The sequence below is a fragment of the Stegostoma tigrinum genome, chromosome 12 (assembly GCF_030684315.1).
Source record: "Stegostoma tigrinum isolate sSteTig4 chromosome 12, sSteTig4.hap1, whole genome shotgun sequence".
NCBI lineage: Eukaryota > Metazoa > Chordata > Chondrichthyes > Orectolobiformes > Stegostomatidae > Stegostoma > Stegostoma tigrinum.
Window position 1 is genome coordinate 76589069 of NC_081365.1, and position 18894 is coordinate 76607962.

General features: G+C 41.6%; 1 protein-coding gene across 6 annotated transcripts in view; it reads right to left on the minus strand.

The window, feature by feature from the left end:
* Nucleotides 1-18894, minus strand: part of mcf2la (mcf.2 cell line derived transforming sequence-like a) — a 187699-nt gene that overhangs the window by 49555 nt on the left and 119250 nt on the right. For all 6 annotated transcript variants that reach the window (XM_059650444.1, XM_059650443.1, XM_048541031.2 and 3 more), the window contains 5 exons: nt 17515-17591; nt 11736-11802; nt 10881-10996; nt 2418-2487; nt 502-594 (listed from right to left, as the gene is read on the minus strand). In XM_059650444.1, the coding sequence (XP_059506427.1) occupies nt 502-594; nt 2418-2487; nt 10881-10996; nt 11736-11802; nt 17515-17591 (423 nt within the window). The remainder of the gene's footprint in view (nt 1-501; nt 595-2417; nt 2488-10880; nt 10997-11735; nt 11803-17514; nt 17592-18894) is intronic.

The following is an 18894-nucleotide window of genomic DNA, read 5'->3' on the forward strand; positions in this document are numbered from 1 at the left end:
ATACAGGAGAACAAGGACAACAGATCCTGAATTGAAGATATACTTTACCTGTTCAGTGTTACCGAACCTTAATCCTGGAGCTGCCCAGAAAACAGCACTGTGTACAGCACGCAGATTGCATTGGGAAAAGATGGCCCACTGTCATGGCCCCAAGGTCTATTAGTGAAATCCAGCAATGCTGGTATTTCACAAATTAATGATAATAATCACCCCGAACACAAAGCCTCTTCAATAATGAGGTACAGTCAACACAGGCAGGCTCTGTTGTATTTCTGCGACTTGGCAGCTAGCAAAATGCACAGTAGGCTTGGCAAAATGCAACATTGGAAAACTACAGGTGTAATTAACAGGCCCGCAGAGTCAAGAAAAATGCAGTTAGTTAATAACATAGTCCTCAAATAAGTGTTGCCTCGCATCTTCACCAAATTCAAAATCTAAACAATTTGATAACAAACAATTAGGACAGCAGGAGCACAAGTCAGGTATAGAAGATACAAGTACCTGAAAGAAAATGCAATCTGAGCACTGCCTCCACAAGCTCTCCGAGCGGGGTTTATTCCGACAGTACCGCTCATAAATTTGAAGGTCTTCCATCTACAAATAGAAACAATCCGGTTTTCAAGATTTTCACAAATTTAAAGATGGTAGCTTGGAAATTTACAGTCACTGCAATTAGTTTGCTACTTGGTTAATGAGACTGGCAATATTCTTCCCAAAGGTCACTTCAGCAAGAGTCTTTGTACACATACACAGCATCTTGGAATAGAATCCTAAACCTCAGCAGCAGAATGATTTCATTTCTATCCAACATTTCAGATGTCTTACGACACAATTTATTCCCACTACATCCTTAAGGGCAAGTATCTTGGCTCAGAAGATCTGGAAGTAGAATCAGTAGGGGTGGAGATTAAGATTACCAAGGGTCATAAAACATTGTGGGAGTTTATATGTATCCTCTGTAGTTCTACCAGGAAAGATTAAGCAAGAATTGATTGCAGCTAATTAAAAAGGCAATGCAACGGTGAGAGATTTAAATCTGCAACGGACAAGGACACAGAGCCATGGTTAGCACCATCACTTCACAGTGCCAGGGACCCGCGTTCGGTTCCAGCCTTGGGTGACTGTGTGTGGAGATTTCTCCCTGTGTCTGCATGGATTTCCTCCCACAGTCCAAAGATTTGCAGGTTAGGTGGATTGGCCATGCTAAATTGCCCCATAGTGTCCAGGCTGGGTGAGTTAGCCATAGGAAATGTGGGGATAAGGGGTTAGAATTGGGAGCTGGGTCTGAGTGGAATGCTCTTTGGAGGGTCAGCACAGACTCAGTAGGCCAAATGGTCTATTCCCACACTGTAGGGATTCGGTGATTCTAAGTCAAACAGAAATGCTTATTTGGAAGATTAGTTTGCAAAATACTTTTGAAAAAGAGAAGTTTGTAGTCTGGAGTCTACGAAAGAGCGATTACATTAATCACAGACGCATTGACTGTAACCTTCTAAGATTCCCTAGGTTCAAAGAAATATTCCAGCAGTTTGGAAAACTGCATATATAACACCACTATTAAAGAAAGGAGGGAGACTGAAAGTAGGAAACCATAGGCCAGATAAGTATTTCCTTAATGACAGGTGTCAGTTAAATTGAAAAATAAGGATATTTAGAAAGGCCGAAAACAATCCTGCAGAGTCATTGTGCAATTCTGAAAGGAAAATTTACAGTTGGGGTAAATAGGTAATCTTCAGATTGGCAAACTAGAAATAAGAGTGCCACAGGGATCAGTGCTAGAACTGCAAAAATTTATAATTGATATTAATGGCTTGGATGAAGGAGCTGACTCTATTGCATTCAAGTTTGCTGAAACTGCAAAATATAGGAAAATGAGTTGAGGAGGATACAATGGGTCTGCAAAGAGATGCAGACAGGTTAAATGAGTAGGTCAAAAAAAATTGGCATCCCAAAAATAATGTGAGAAATGGGAAGGTGTCCACTCTGTTCAAAGAAGGCCTGCAAGAGAGAACAGGAACGGGAAAGGGCCTTTTGTTTTACATGTGGCTGGGAAAGTAAATGCCGCTGGCAATACCAGTATTTACTGAACACATTAATTACCTACTAAAAGTTGGGGGTAACTTGCCTTCTTGCACTTCAGCATCCAACGGGTACAGAGGTAGAGGGAGTGAAAGTGGAAGAGGGATAGGAGTGTGAAGATAAGGTTATGCCGGGCTGGCAATGGGAGACGGAATGGAAATGGGTCACATTTCCCTGCAGACACATTTATAATGAGGGTATTGTTTCAAAACAGTGTGGTGAACTAGGACTCTCTGTAATGACAGCTTATAGCCAGCTGAAACCAGTGCTGTGTCTGGCAGTGATAGTGTAGTGAAGCATTGATGCAATAAAGCATAACTCAAACATACTTTACATACCCGTTCCAGGAAACACCGTCCCACCAACTCTGGGCAGTCTATGTAATTTTCCAATTCCCTCAGGAATATCCTAAGTAGAAAGGAGGAAACAACTTCTCAGGGTGGATTTTCAAAATTATCTGAACAATAAAAGGGCCAAGCTGGAAACTGTTGGCCACACACTTATTCTTGATCACTGTTGCCAGGAATACAATATCAGTGTCCGCTATTCAGAGATAGAAAGAACTGCAGATGCTGGAATCAGAGTCGATACAGTGCGGAGCTGGAGGAACACAGCAGGCCAGGCAGCAGACGAGGAGCAGGAGAGCTGACAATTCCTGCCTACACCCTATATCAGGGCTGACCATTACATACCTGTTCCAGGAAACACCGTTCCACCAACTCCAGACAGTCCATGTAATTTTCCAATTCCCTCAGGAATATCCAAAGTAGAAAGGAGGAAACATACCTTCTCACGAAGGGTCCTGATAAGGCGCCCAGGCCTGAAACATCAACTCTTCTGATCCTGCGATGCTGCCTGACCTGCTGTGTTCCGCCAGCTCCGCACTGTGTTATCTCTGCATTTATATGACGAATTCCGTAAACTCCTATTGTATTAAATATTTCCAGCATCTGCACTGTTTTGCTTTTAAGTACATGTATTGAAGCACTTCGCAGGCAAAAAAAACCTTTTAAAGTGTAGTCACTGTTATAATGTAGGCCAAGTCAATTTGCACGCATATTGCAAGAGCCTGTAAACAACGACGACATTAAAAACCAGTTATGCTATCTCAGGGATGAAGTGTTAGGGATAAATATTGACAAGACATAACTGACAACTCGCAATCTCTTCTTTCAACAACACCCAAACATCTTTCTATCCAAAGAGTAATTGGAGGGTAATATCTGCTCAGAGAAACATCACCTCATTTGTGCAGGACTCCCTCAGTACTGCAATGAGAGGCGCCAACTTAGTACTTATACTCAAGTCTCTGAAGTGCTTTTTAGGAAAGGATGAAAAAGGAAAGCCTGGGAATTACAGACCAGTCAGCCTAACATCTATCATGGAGGAATTGTTGGGAGTCTATAATCAAGGATAAAGGTAGCTGAATACTTCAAAAAGATTTCAGCTGATCAGGCAAAGTCAGCGTGGCTTCAAGACAGATAGATTGTGCCTGACAAACTTCATTGGGTCCACAAAACATGTCAGCCATGATCTTATTGAACATTGGAGCGGGCTGCACTCCTGCTTCTATTGCTTATGTTCTTACGTGAGCTTTTTTGAGGTGGTGACTGAAGTAGTGGACAGGGTAATGTACGTGGATGTTGTTTATATGGATTTCCAGAACACATTTAATGAAGTCCCATAAAATTGATTGTTATCTAAGCTAGAAGCTCAGGGAATGGAAGGCGAGTAATTGGCATGGCTGGGAAATTGGGTGCGTGGTGGCTGAGAGAAAGTAGGGATAATGCGTAGATTCTTGAATGGGCAGGATGTGACCAGTGGGTCCCACAGGATCTGTGTTAGAACCCCAATTATTCATTGACCTGGTTAATAGAGTGGAAAATCCTGCATCCAAATTTACTGACGGAGTAATGCTAGGTGGCATTGTAGACTGTGTAAATGATAGCATAAAATTGCAAAGGGATATTGACTGACTAGGTGGATGAGCAAAAGTTTGGCAGATGGATTTCAATGTAAGCAAATGCAAGGTTATTCATTTTAGACCAAGAAAGGATAGATCAGGATACTTTCTAGATGATATGAAGCTAATTACAGTGGATGTCCAAGGAGACTTCGCAGTACAGGTGCACAGATCTTTCAAATACCACAAACAGGCACAGAGCATCATCAAGCAAGTCAATGGAATGCTGGTCTTTCCATCTCAGACTGGAGTATAAGGATGCAGAATTCACTCTGCAGTTACACAAAACCTTTGTTAGGCTCCACTTGGAGTACTGAGAGCAGATCTGGGCACCTTAAGAAGGATATGTTGGCTTTGGACAGAGTACAATGTAAGTCTACAAGAACTATACATAGACTACAGGGGTGAAGTTATGAGGAGAGATTATACAAATTAGGCCTGATTCCTCCAGAATTTAGAGGATTAAGGGGTTGATCTGATCAAAGTCTTCAAGATATTAATAGGGAAAGACAGGAAAGAGAAACTATTTCCGCTATGGGGGTTCTAGATCTAGTCTGAGAATTATGACCAGAGATGTTAGAAAGCATTTCTATACATAAAGGGTGGTAGATCTTTGGGACTCTCTTCCACAACGGCAGTGGGTGCTGGATCAGTTGTTAATATTAAATCTGAGAGGCATAAAATTTTGTTAAGCAGGAGGTATGAAGGATATATGCCAAAGGCAGGTATGTGGAGTTAGGCCACAGCAAAGCAATGATAACATCGAAGTGCAGTTTTCTAATCCAGACGGATCGCACCAGTATGTTGTGCGCTAAAACATTATTTTAAGGCTATCTATAATGTGCTCCCGACTTCTTCTAACACCCTCAGATGGAAACTGTTAGCTCTTAGGGATCTGTTGCTCTCTTAATTCCATTCAATTCCTTATTACCAATGTTTTACTAATGTTAATTTTATTCAGTCTCTGTGCCCAATCCAGTGTTAATTTCCTCAACTTCCAGCAAACTATTCTGCTTTTCTACTGTAAATACTGAGGCAAAGTAATTAGTCAGCACGTCTGTCATTTCCTTTCATTATTATTGACGATAACCCCACTTTCAGTTTTTATTGAGCCAACATTGCTCCTGAACACTGTTTTCCCTTTATGTGCCTCTAAAGTTTCTTCTTACCGATTCTGATGTCCCTGTCAAAGTTCCTTTCATAATCCCTTTTAATAGCTTTTATGAGCTGCATGGTTATTATACCATTCCCTTTCAGCAGGATCTGTGCTATTTTTTGCAAGTCCTTTCTTTCAGTTATGTGTAGTCCCTTATCTCCTTAGAGGTCCCTGGTTTTTTTTTTCTCTGTAACCAAGAGCTTTACCCTCTCAGCGTTACAAACAGGTTTTGTATGGTGTTAAGTGTTTCCATCAACAGATTTCATTGCTCCTCAGCTGACATTACTCATTAGCAAATTTTCCCCATTTACTGTGAATAGTCTGTCTCATCTCAAAGTCAGCCTTACCTAAATCTAAAACTTTAGTAGCTGATTCACGCTTTCCACCTTCAAATGCTACATTAAATGTTCAGGCACAATTAAGTTACTAATTACTCATTACTAAATCCAATATCGCTTGTCCCTGTTTTGCATCTGGGAGAGTCGGAAACTATACCAGGTACAGTCCAGAAATTCACTACCATTCTGAATGGTGCTTGTCTTTCTCTCCCAATTTATGCTAGAGTTAAAATCCCTCATTTACACCTTTCTGGGTTTGCGACTTACCAATTTCTGTACTTATACAATCTAACACTTCAGAGCTATTAGGAGTTCCACGCACAACAGCAATTACTGTTTTAGACGCTTTCACGTTGTATCTTTTCTTACCATTAAATACATTTTCTTATCGGCAAAGGCTACTCCATATACTCTGCCACTTTCCCTGCCAATCCTGTAAATATTACAACCTGGCATATTTTGTTCCCAGTCCTGACAATCCTGCAGTGATGCTTCAGTATTGGCTACTTTATCAATCTTCAATTTAAATTTGTGCCTGCAGCTCACTTCACTTTGCTCCTTACAATCTTGTGTATCTGTATATAGAACTCTTTGTTCTATCAAACATGCTAACCTATCCACCGGCACTGATGCTTTATTCATCTGTCTATTATTTCTCTCTTTTGGCTTAATCTTTACACCTTTACCTGCCATACCTGAAGTAGGGTTCCTAACTGTATTCCAGAGTCCCCCAAGCCCCCCAACTTCTTCACTAGTTTAAAGTCCTCATTACCACTGTATTTGGCCTGTTAGGGAGTTCGGGTAGAGCTCAGTGTAATGGTACATGTTCAGTCCCAATATTGGCGCAGTGGTCCATGAGAAGTAGTCTCTCTCACAGCATTCCTTTAGCCACGCATTTACAACCCTAATTTCCCTACCTCTCTGTCACTTTGCATGGGACTGGGTTAGTAACCCAGAGATTACAGCCTTCAAAATTCTGCTTTTTAACTTTCCTGATATTCCCCAAATGGAATCTCTTGACTAGCATTGCCTATGTTGTTGGTCCCAACATGAACCACAACAAGAACACAGAACGCAAAACATAGAACAGTACAGGTCCTTCGACCCACAATATTGTGCCGACCTATCATCCTACTAAGATCAAACTACCCTGCATACCCTACATTTTATTATCCTCCATGAGCCTATCCAAGAGTCACGTAAAAGTCTCTAAAGTAACTGACTCCACTACCACTGCCGGCAGCACATTCCACACACCCAGCACTCTGTGTGAAGACTGGATACTTTCCTTCTCACTCAAATACCCTTTCAAGCCAGTTCAAGATGTCCCTTACTTTGGTACCAGCAAGCAACCCATGACATGGATTTTCTATCCTGCTTACAAAGGGTGCTATCTGTACCCCTACCAGTTTTCTTCCCTATCCATCATAGATATTTTTAAAAATGACACTAATGCTGCCACAATTCACTGAGAAAGTGTGCTGAGATACTCAAGCCCCAGTACTCTCCAGGTGGTCACAAAAGTTAAACCACTTTAAAGTACCCAAAATTCTGCAGTTTATCTGTCTGATGGACTGGGGTTCATAGAAAAACTGAGATAACAAAGTGTGGAGCTGGATGAACACAGCAGGCCAGACAGCATCACAGGAGCACAAAAGCTCATGTTTTGGGCCTAGACCCTTCATCAGAGAGGGGGATGGGGAGAGGGTTCTGAAATAAATAGGGAGAGGGGGGGAGGCGGACCGAAAATGGATATCTGCCTCCCCTTCTCTCCCTATTTATTTCAGAACCCTCTCCGATGAAGGGTCTAGGCCCGAAACATCAGTTTTGTGCTCCTAAGATGCTGCTTGGCCTGCTGTGTTCATCCAGCTCCACACTTTGTTATCTTGGATTCTCCAGCATCTGCAGTTCCCATTATCTCTAATAGAAAAACTGGGCAGGTTTCTTCAATTAACAAGAAATTACTACATGTTACAAGTAACATAATTTTAACCACAAAATATATATCATCAACTTATAGCTCTATTAGCTTAAGCTCTTCCTAAACCCCTACAACAAGCAAACAAACAAACATGGATGTTATGGGTGGAAGGATATATACTATAGGAACACAGTTCAATTGTATCAGTCCACAGGATTTGAGGTGGTGTTCCTTTTGCTTCTTTCATGTCCTTCTGATCTCCAAGCTCTATTTCCAGACCTCGCAGTTCTCTGCTGAAGACCAAGGGGGCTCGACACACTAAGGTGTTAGAGTTTCAGTCAGTGGTTGTAGCAAGTGGTGGGTCAGATTAGCGATCTTTCAGTTTTGGTTATTTCACTGCAGGGAAAATAAAAAGGTGAGATGCTGTCCAATGCAGTCTGGAGGCTTTCTGCCTCCACAGGTGTTAACTAACACTACACACACACACACACACACACACACACACACACACACGTCTCAAATTTGGATACTGGAACGAGAGGGGAGCGATACAGTTGTGGTCCATGATGGGACCAACAACAGAGGCAACAGTCCTATTTGGTGAATATCAAGAAAATTAAGGAACAGGATTTAGAGGGTTATAATTTCTAGATTGCTAACCAAGCTGATGACTATGATCTCCACCACTGAACATAATTGAAAACCCAATCAATGGCATGTATCTGAGTGAAGCTCGCTCTGAGGAGACAAACACACACCCATGCTGCTGCTGGGTCTCAAAATGTCTTCCCCAATTCCTTGAAAAAAGCAACAATATAAACACAATAAGTTCCAGTGACTCATTTCTAAAACTGTAGCAAGTCCTTCATCCAGTCCTTGGTTTAAAGCAGTCATTTTTGTCCACAAACCAAAATAAAGAAAAACAAAAACAATGAGAGCTTTACAATGTTACGTGATTAAGTAGACAGAACTGGAAACATTGAAACAGTTTGTCCATGTATTGGGAGAATGTGTGTATAGGTTGAGTTATAAGTAACGAGCTATTGCAGAAAGTTCCATGGACTGAAGTAGCACACTTGGGAAGACTAAGCAGACCGATATTCAAGGTGGATTCAGGAAAACCACCTATACAAAAATTACAGCTGAGGCAGGGATAGAATTGCTGGAATGAATTTACTCAACAAATGGTCCACAGTTTGCAAATGAGCAGTTCAAGAGATTCACACATTTCTTTATTAGTAATTAAAAACTGATTAGAATTAAGAACTAATTAGAATTAAGGACTGATTAATTTATTCTTGTTGCACACTCACCCCCGCTTCCTTGAGAGAATGGAGAAGCTGAGACAGAAGCTTGTGCAATCAAAGCATTATTGTAAAAGAATGAAGATTTTCCTTACATGATTAAGCTGCAGATCACCATTGAATCACCATCAGAATCATCAATAGATGGGAGGTTAAGAATATAACTTCCACGTCTACCTCAGAGGGTATAGCTCAATATCACAGAGAATGACCATAATAGAAGAAAACAATGCAAAGGAGAGCAGAGATAAATGGGCTAGAAAGTTCTTTGTTCAAGAAAGATACAGAAGAGGTGGGCTTGTAGAACTGCAGTATGGAAACAGAATGTGGACAAGAGATCAAAGGGCAGAATGAACGATCACAAAAATAAACACAACAACTGAGATTATATTGGTGTTGAAACAGATCACAGAATGATAACATGAAACTGTAACATGTTGATACAATTGAACAAGAATGTAATGGCAACATGGATATGTTTCTCAGAAGAGCAGCAAGAAAATTCAACAACTATACAGATTGGAATACTCAGAATGGGAGGAGGAGTGGGCAGGGAGGAGCACTGGCCTTGTGCTAATGTCACTGAACTAGTAATCCAAAATGCAAGGGTAATAATCTGGAGACAAGGGATCGAATCCCACTACAGCAGATGATGAAATTTGGGTTGACATTTTTTAAAGAAAAGGCTATAATTTAAGAAAATGAGCTCATGGTGACCATGTAATCTTTGATTATTATAAAAACCCATCTGATTCACTGATGTCCTTTATGGAAGGAAATCCCTTACGTGGCCTGACCTACATGTGATCCTGATCCCGCAATGTAGTTGATTCTTAAATCCCCCATGAAATGTCTAGCAAGCCACTCTGTTCCATCACAATGAAACAAGGTCTACAGAAAGGATAGAAACTGAATGAACCACTTGGCATCTACCAAGGCATCAAAACAGCAATGGCAAACCCAGTCCTGCTGATGCAACAAAGATCTCCTCACTAGAACTTGAGCCAAAATTGCAAGAGTTATCCCACAGTTTAGTCAAGCAACATAGTTGCTAACATAGCTATACTCACAGAATCATTCCTTACAGACAACGTTCCACATACCATTCCTGGGATTGTCTGTCCCATTGGCAAGGCGGACAACCACAATTGGAAAGGAATTGCCCTGGAAGTTCTCAAAATTGACTCCAGACTCCATGAAGACCCCAGGCATTAGGTAAAACATGAACAATGAAACCCACTGCTAATTACACTAAGTGTAATGAATCAGCACTCCTCCATACTGAGCAACAGTTAGAAGAACCATTGAGGATGTCAAGGGCTCAGAACGTACTCTGAGTGGGACACTTCAGCATCCATTTCTAAGAATGGCCTGGTAGCACCAATACTGACTGCGTCCTAAAGACATTTGTACAGCAGATAATGAGGGAATCAAAAAGACAGTATAATCTACTCAACTTCATCTTCAGCAATCTACTTGTCACAGACGTATCTGTCACGACAGCATCAGTAGGAATGACCATCAGGGATTCCTTGCGATGTGGAATATCCCTCACTCTACTGACTATGTGTGTGCCAAACAGCTGAAGGAGGGACAAAAGACAGGCTGAGCAATCCGACAGCCGCCAACACAGATCGAAACTCTGTCGTCTTGTCACATTCTGTTGTAATGGTCGTGGACAATTAAACCACGAATAGGAAGTGGAGGCTCCACAAATACAGACATGCACCTAGATGGTAAAGCGATCAATTTTTTCCCCTTTGGCTGAACTCTCATCTGTTGAAGGAACAGGCGAATCCATCAACAATTTGACACAGACAAGACACATCTGGCACCAGATGGGTGCAGTGGGCCCACTGATTATGGCCGGCAACAGGCATACCCCCAACACCCAAAAAGAAAGGTAGATCGGTCATTTGAGATGCTGCAAGCCATTGAGAGGAGAGAGGCCATGGGCACCAAATACTTGGTCATGACAATAGTCTGACATTTGAGATGCACACATGGGGTTGTGAGTGTCAGTAGCTCTTGTGTAAATTGCAATGTCCTTCTGCTGACCCAACAAATCCTTGAGGCCTGTGCATCTCAGGGCAATACTTGGGTCATTAAATGCTTATACCTGTTATGGAAGTCATATATTTCAGGCATGTTTCCAAACAGCACATCTTTCTTATTCTGAAGAACCACTGGAATAAATGGAATCATGGAGGGATTTTCCATCTCTGCAGCATACCCCTAGAGGAAAGACACAATGCAATGAAACAAAAAGCAAATCACTTCTAGCACAGTAGATCAGACTTTCAGCAAACTACCACAAATAATTAGAGCCTCTTCTATTTATTCAAACAGTTTCATTTGGGCATTTCGAGCGTGACAGTTATGTCAGGGTTACTGAAATTTGCTTCAGCCTTCCTATACAATCTGCATGAGCTGCACTATAGGCAGATTCACCTTGGCTGAGAACTTACTCAAAAGATTTTGTGCATTTTGTTCAAAATCTCAGTGTAATTCAGGAGCTAGCTAGGCCCCTTGGATCTGATCTGTTATTCAACAGCGTCACAGCTGACATTGTAAGCTTAATTCCACTTTGCTACCTGTGCCCCTTGAGCCTCAATGCCCTTGTGAATCAAAAATCTAACTCAACACTGAATATATTCAATGGATTAAAGTCTGTTGTTCTCAGTCTTAAACAATTTTAGGGATACGTGCATCAAGTGTCCTCATTGTATAATCAGATCAATGATACCCTACAATAAGAAATTCATCCTCACCTCCACCTTAGATCCCATTATTTTCAAACTTAGCTCCTTGTTCTAGATTCCCTTAGGAGGGGAAACACCCAAAAAGTATCAAAGATACTTATGCAATAAGGTGGGCAATTGAGTAGCTGAATGTTTTACCATAAGTGTCACTATTCATACAGAGCAGCCTCAAAGAGACTAAGTACAGCGACACTCAATACAAAATGACTCACCTCCAGCACGCAAAGCAATTCTTCTACATAGGCCCTCTCTGTTTCAATCAGCTCATTCATTACGTGGCTGTGGGGAAAGAAAATGAATGATCTTACCATTATATCATATTAGAATACATACATGTACGGATATGGTAAGAACGTTATAAATCTGCAATCTCAGTGAAACAATGTTAATTTTTGCCAGGAAGACTATGGTTGCTGCATTACAAGTAGTAACTCAATGCTTGTGAAGCATTGTGGCATGCCCTATGACTGTGATCAGGCACTAAGTCTAAACACATCTATACATGCTATTTGATGAAAATAATCCTGAATTCTAGCAGTTTGGAAAGCACATTATGGTTTAAGAGGACTCCAGGACACAACATTTTGGAAATGTAACCTTTTTATGACCTCTAGATGTCCCAAAGTGCTTTACAGCATTGAAGTTCAATTTAAGAGCAGTACTATTGTAACGTAAGAAGTATGACTGTCAATTTGCTCAGAGTAAGCATTCAAAACTATGATATTCCAATGATTTTATCATCTTCTTTTAGTGACACTGATTGAGGGGAAAATATTGACAAAGACACAGCAGCTAACTCCCCTACTACAATGCAATGGATTCTTTTAATGTCCACCTGCGATAGCACAAATAATTGGAAATATTTACAAAAGTCATTAGCAAAAGAATCAAAGGTAACTTGAAGAAAATCTGAGGTAACAAGGTGTAGAGCTGGATGAACACAGCAGGCCAAGCAGCATCAGAGGAGCAGGAAGGCTGACGTTTCAGGCCTAGACCCTTCTTCAGAAATGTCAGCTTTCCTGCTCCTCTGATGCTGCTTGCCTGCTGTGTTCATCCAGCTCTACACCTTGTTATCTCAGATTCTCTAGCGTCGGCAGTTCCTACTATCTCTTGAAGAAAATCGGTTTTGTGGAGGACATGATCTTGAGATTGAATTCACTGCCTGATCATGTAGGTAGGAAATTGGACAAATGCCAGAACAGATGAGAGACTATTCTAGCCAAGTCCACAAACTAAAAGCTTCAACCAAATGCGTGGGACAAACGATGGAGTGTGCTATACTCAAAGTTCTGAATGGCAATAGCGGAGAGGTTATGGCGCTGCAACACTTAGAATGAACGCGAGGTGAGCCCTTTACCCCCAAAATTTTTATGCTATATTGTCTCCAACTAAACCTCCCTCAGACGCACCTGCCTGTCTGCCTAAAACCTACAGAAATTCCTTTTGATGTGGACTCAGGATCTTCAATCGTGTTGTTTCCCACCTCTAACTGTAGTTCTCCATCTGTGGTTGAGTACGATCTTTCCTTTTGCGTGCACTGCATGTTGGTGTGACCAGCAAGCAAATTCTTACTTCACTGTAGCATCCTTCAGGACTAGAAGAAGAATTCCTTCTGTCCTCCAGTTCTGAGGAAAGGTCACCGGACCAGAAGCGGTGACTCTCTTCTTTTCTCCTCCACAGACGCTGCCAGACCTGCTGTGCTTTTCCAGCAACCGTACTTTTGTTAAGAATTCCTTTTTCTGGTTGAGAGAGTTCAGAATGGCCAGAGTATGATTGCACTTCATTATTTTCAGAGGTTCCTCTTTATTAAAAAGTCTGAAACACCCAAGTGATAAAAGAGAACAAGAGCTAAGTAGTAAGGAAACGCACGAAACGTAGATGCGACGTGGTTTGGAAACTGTGCTTTGGCTCACTTTAGCCGCTCTGAGGTTATTGAACCTCTCCCACTGTTATTTGGCAGCTGCTACATGGAAGAAACTACACTTCACTGCTTTGATAACTTCCTTCCAAAACCATCCTCTTCTAATTTAAAGTTTTTGAGAAGATCTGTAGCTCATATTGTGGACGAGGTTGTAGACTTGCTCACTGAGCTGGTGGGTTTGGTTGCAAACGTTTGGTCACCCTGCTAGGTAACACCGTCCATGGGCCTCCGGTGAAGCATCAGTGTTCTGTCCCACTTGTTATTTATATGCCTCAGTTTGCTGGGACGGTTAGCACCACCTCTGGTTCTGTTTCTCATATATCAGGTCCACCTCAATGTGTTTGTTGATGGAATTCCAGTTGGAATGCCAGACCTCCAGGAATTCCCTGGCATATCTGTGTGGCTTGTGCTATAATGGATGTGTTGTCCCAGTCAAATTTGTGTCCTCCTTTGTCCATGTGTATTGAGACCAGAGAGAATTGGTCGTGTCTCTTGGGTGACTGGTTGGCGTTCATGTATCTTTATTGTCAGTTTTCTTCCAGTTTGGCCTATGTAATGTTTCTGACACACCTTGCATGATATTTTGTATATTACATTAGTTTAGCTGGCTGTGGGTATGGGATCCTTTATGATTGTCAGTAGATGTTGGTTTGTGGTCTACCTTGATACCTAGAGGTCTGAGTAGTCTTGTGGTCATCTCTGATACGTTCCTGATGTACGGTAGAGTGACTAGAGAGTCTGGCCATGTTGTGTCTTCATGTTGTGGTCTGTCGTGGAGCTAATGGCGGATTTAAAATTTTGGGTCTCCATTCCTTGGAAAAACTCTGCGTAAGTGCTCCTGTCCTGTTTTGTTCAATTCTGGGTTGCTGCAATATGTTGTGGCTCATTTAAATAGGGTCCTGATGCAGCTCCATTAGTGTTGGGGTGGTTGCTGGTGTAATTACGTATTTGGTCCGTATGTATAGTCTTTCTGTATACGCTAGTCTGAAGTTCCCCGTTGTTCTTCCATTCTACAATACCTATTTGTAAAGGATCCCATACCCACAACCAACAAATCTAATGTAACATATAAAACGCCATGCAGAGTCGAGAGTCTGCTCTGCAAGTTGATCATGGCTGATATGTTTCTCAAGCCCATTCTCCTGCCTTCTCCCTTTAACCCTTGATCCCCTATTTACCTACAAGAAATAAAACAAAATATCCAAAAAAATCTCAACCAGTACTTTTAATAATGGCTTGCTCATTGTGCAGACAATATTCTAAATAAAGCCTAATTCGTGTTTTTGACAAGCTCATTGTTATTTCCCCACATTTGTTGGACTATATGCTCATACTTAAAAATTCCAAAATCCTCTCACACTTCTAATAGCCATTGTCTAAAAAGAAATCAGAAAACATTCATGGCATGTAGGTACCAAATAGTAACAAGAGAAAGCTCTCTCATCTTTATAGCACCATCACCACCTAATTCCCCACTGTCAATATTTTGGGGACCTCGCCAAATGAAAATAATTGGATTACCCGCTTTAACATTTTATCATGGAACAACAATGAAAAGCTTGACACTGCAGTGAATGGCACATTTTAGATCTCTTAGCACCATTCCATCACCTTGGTTGGACAGCAACATTCACAAAGCTTGATATCACCCAGATAGAATTTGATTAGTGTTTCACCCATGAAATTCAAATTTCTAAATACTCCACCTTTAACGCATTCTAGCTACAGCACACTGGATGTGTATTCATGTCAAGTCACCAAAGTCATCTCAATGGAAACTCTTCCCACGTGGTCTCTACTATGAGGAGGATAAGAACAACAACATCATGAGAACACCATCAGCTCATGGACGTGGACACATACACTGTCACATTCAACTGGTTGGAGTAATAACTGGAACAAGGCAAGATAGTTCTGGTTGTTGGAAGTTTATCATCTCAGGACACTGCTGCTCAGGACTTGCTCAAGGAAGTTCCCAAGGCCCAACCATCTTCAATTGCTTTGTCAATAATAATCATTCCAAAACAAGGTCAGAAGTGGAATGCTTGCTCACGATTGCACAATATTCAGCACCATTTGCAACTCCTCGGTTACTACGGTCACAGATTCATACAGTAATACAGCCTGGAAACAGGCCCTTTGGCCCAAACTGGTCTGTACTGACCACAGTGCCGCCTCAGCTAGTTCAAATCACCTGCATTTGGTCCATATCCTTCTAAACCCTTCCTAGCCACGTACCTATCCGAATGGTTTTTAAATGCTGCTATTGTAACTGCCAGAGCCACTTTCTCTGGCAGACCATTCCATGTACATGCCACTCTCTGCATGAAGCATTTTAGATCCACGTGCAACAAGACATGCACAAGCTTGGGATGAAAAGTAGCAAGCAACATTCCCGGTGCACAAGTGCCAGGCAATGGCTAATTCCAACAAGATAAAACCTAAATCATATCTCCTTGACAGTCAATGACGTTCCCATCACTGAATCATCCACTTGATACTTTTGACCAGAAACTGAACTGAACCAGCCATATGGATAGTGCTGCTAGAAGAGCAGGTCTGGGGTTGGGATATTTGTGGAAAGTAACTCATTTCTTGAGTCCCAAGAACCATCTACAAGGCATGATAAAAGAATGTGATGGAATATTTTTACATGTCTGGATCAGTGCACCTCCAGCACTTCTGAAGCTCAATACTACCCAGGACAAAGCAACATGTTTGATTGGCACTACGTCCACCAATCACATAAATATTCACTCTTTCCACACTAATGCAGTGCAGCCGTCTGTACTGTATATGATGTGCACAGCAGCAACTCAGCAAGGCTGATAGCACCTTCCAAAACTGCAATCTTTACTATTGAGGAAGACATGGTCAACTGATGCATTAGGACAACATAACCTGCAAGTCCAAGCTATCCTGGTTTGGAACTACACTGCCATTCCTTCTCTGCTGTGGAGTCAAAGTCCTGGAAACCCCTTCCTAACAGCACTGTCTATGTACCTACACTAGATGGACTGCCACAGTTGATGATGATGCAATTAGGGATCTACAATAAATGTTGTCCTCGGTCTACTTCTTTTGACATTTTTTTTGAAACTGAAATACCTTTCAACACCATCATCACCAGGAGCACAGTGGTTCACAAACAGAATCACAATTATCTTCTAAAGACAAATGGGGATAAGGTTTAAACACACCCTCACCAATAACACCCACGCCATGGGAATTAAGAGGAAATGACTCCAAATCCACCATATTCTCTTTTATCTGACCAATTGCATTCTCTTCAGAGGAATCACAGATTTCCTGATCACAAACCAAGTGCTGTCTTTCTTAACCCTTTCCTTTTTAAGTACTCTCTCATTTTATTTATAGTTATGGATTCTAAAGAGTTTATCACAACTGCCGTAAAATTAACTGGTTGATAGTTACCATGATTATTCTTCAGTTTCTTTTGAATTAAAACGGTAGCTCTCTAGTCCAGTGCTAAACTTTATGTGTAAACAGCTTCTTCCAACAATCAACGATGCAGCCAAAAGGATTCAGTGACATAAACAGCTTCCAGGCTTTTTTTTTAAATTCATATGCTCCAGAACTGTGATGTAATCATTTGAAAATACCGTGATCAGATCTTTTTATCACCCCTGGAAACGTGGTAACACAGAATGTTAGCTCACAGCCCTGAATTTCCCATAACCTGTTAATACAATCATATTAACAAAGTGTGTAGCTGGATGAATACAGCAGGCCAAGCAGCATCTTAGGAGCACAAAAGCTGACGTTTCAAGCTTTTCTGATGAAGGGTCTAGGCCAGAAAGGCCAGCTTTTGTGCTCCTAAGATGCGGCCTGGCCTGGCCTTGTTCATCTAACTCCACACTTTGTTATCTCGGATTCTCCAGCATCTGCAGTTCCTATTATCTCTAATACAATCATATTTTAGCTATTCACAGGACCTCACGTTACAACATACTTCATGCTTTTATACGCAAATGACGGACAATATGTTGATTCAGGTTATAAGTCAGACGTACATTGGGTCTCTTGCTAAGACCCGTTGTTGCTCTCACCTTCTCAACACTGCAAGGTTTTCCTCATTGTCGGAAGTGGAACATTTCCTTCCCTCACCATGCTCATTCACCTCAATCTGCAGAGAGAGAGAGAGAGAAAGAGAAAAGAGCAAAACACTGTCAGAATTTTCAAATATACCACAATGTGACAGCCATGAACAATACACCTCATTAAAATCAGCTAATACCTCAAAAGGAATACTGCATTGCCTAATGAAGTTCAGAATGCAAGGTTCTAGCCAGACATCGTAAAATTACATTTAACAAAATGAGTGTCATACCCCCGATCTGTAATTTATGTTCACTCTCATTGACGTTCTCAAGCACCCTTTCCCTGCTTCACTAAGGATATAAATAAACTGGAGAGGGCTCAGAAAAGATTTATCAGGAAGTTACCAGGATTGGAGGGTTGAGTTACAAAGAGAGGCAGGATAGGCTGGGACCTTTTTTCTCTGGGAACATAAGGGGTTGAGGGGTGACTTTATAGAGGTTTATAAACATCATGAAGGCCAACATTAAGGGGAGTAGCAAGGACAGGGACAGTTCAAAAGTCAGGGGCATATCTTTAAGGTGTGAGGAGAAAGTTTTAAAAAGGACATGTGGAGCAAATATTTGTTGTTTAAGTGGTTCACGTATTGGAAGTGAACTGCCAGAGGAAGTGGCGGATGCAAGGACAGTTACAATATCCCCTCCTCCCACCTCAAGCCACACCTCCATTTACCATCTACTAACCTCATCCTGCCTCCTTGACCTGTCTGTCCTCCCCAGACTGACCTATCACCTCCCCACCTATACTCTCTTCTCCACCTATCTTCTCCTCTATTCATCTTCGGTCTGCCTCCCCCTCTCTCCCTATTTATTTCAGAACCCTCTCCCCATCCCCGTCTCTGATGAAGGGTCTAGGCCCGAAACGTCAGCTTTTGTGCTCCTGAGATGCTGCTTGGCCTGCTGTGTTCATCCAGCTCCACGCTTTCTTATAATGTTAATAGCAAGTTAGAAGGATGGATCTGTGCTACAAAATCCATTTGAGCACAAGGTAGCTGAGAACAGGGATAGATGCAAATAAGAAGGTTGGTCTAAGAAATAACTGCAAAGGAGCAACAAATCTGAATCTTAGCTCTGCTGCAGACAACAATGCAGGATTTTGGAATACAGCCTTTAACAAAAAAAAATGAGCTTTCTGTGCACCCAGAAGATGCTGATTAGTTTTGGATTGCCTGTCAAAGAATGTATGCGAGCTTTCAGACATTGCCTACAATCTGAGAGATGTCTGGAGCATGTAATTGACATTCAGCAAATCACCTTGGAGTGTGCAGTAGTCCACAGTGTGCAATGACCAGACTCCAGGAAAGATTCTCCAATTTGTTACCCTGTTAGATG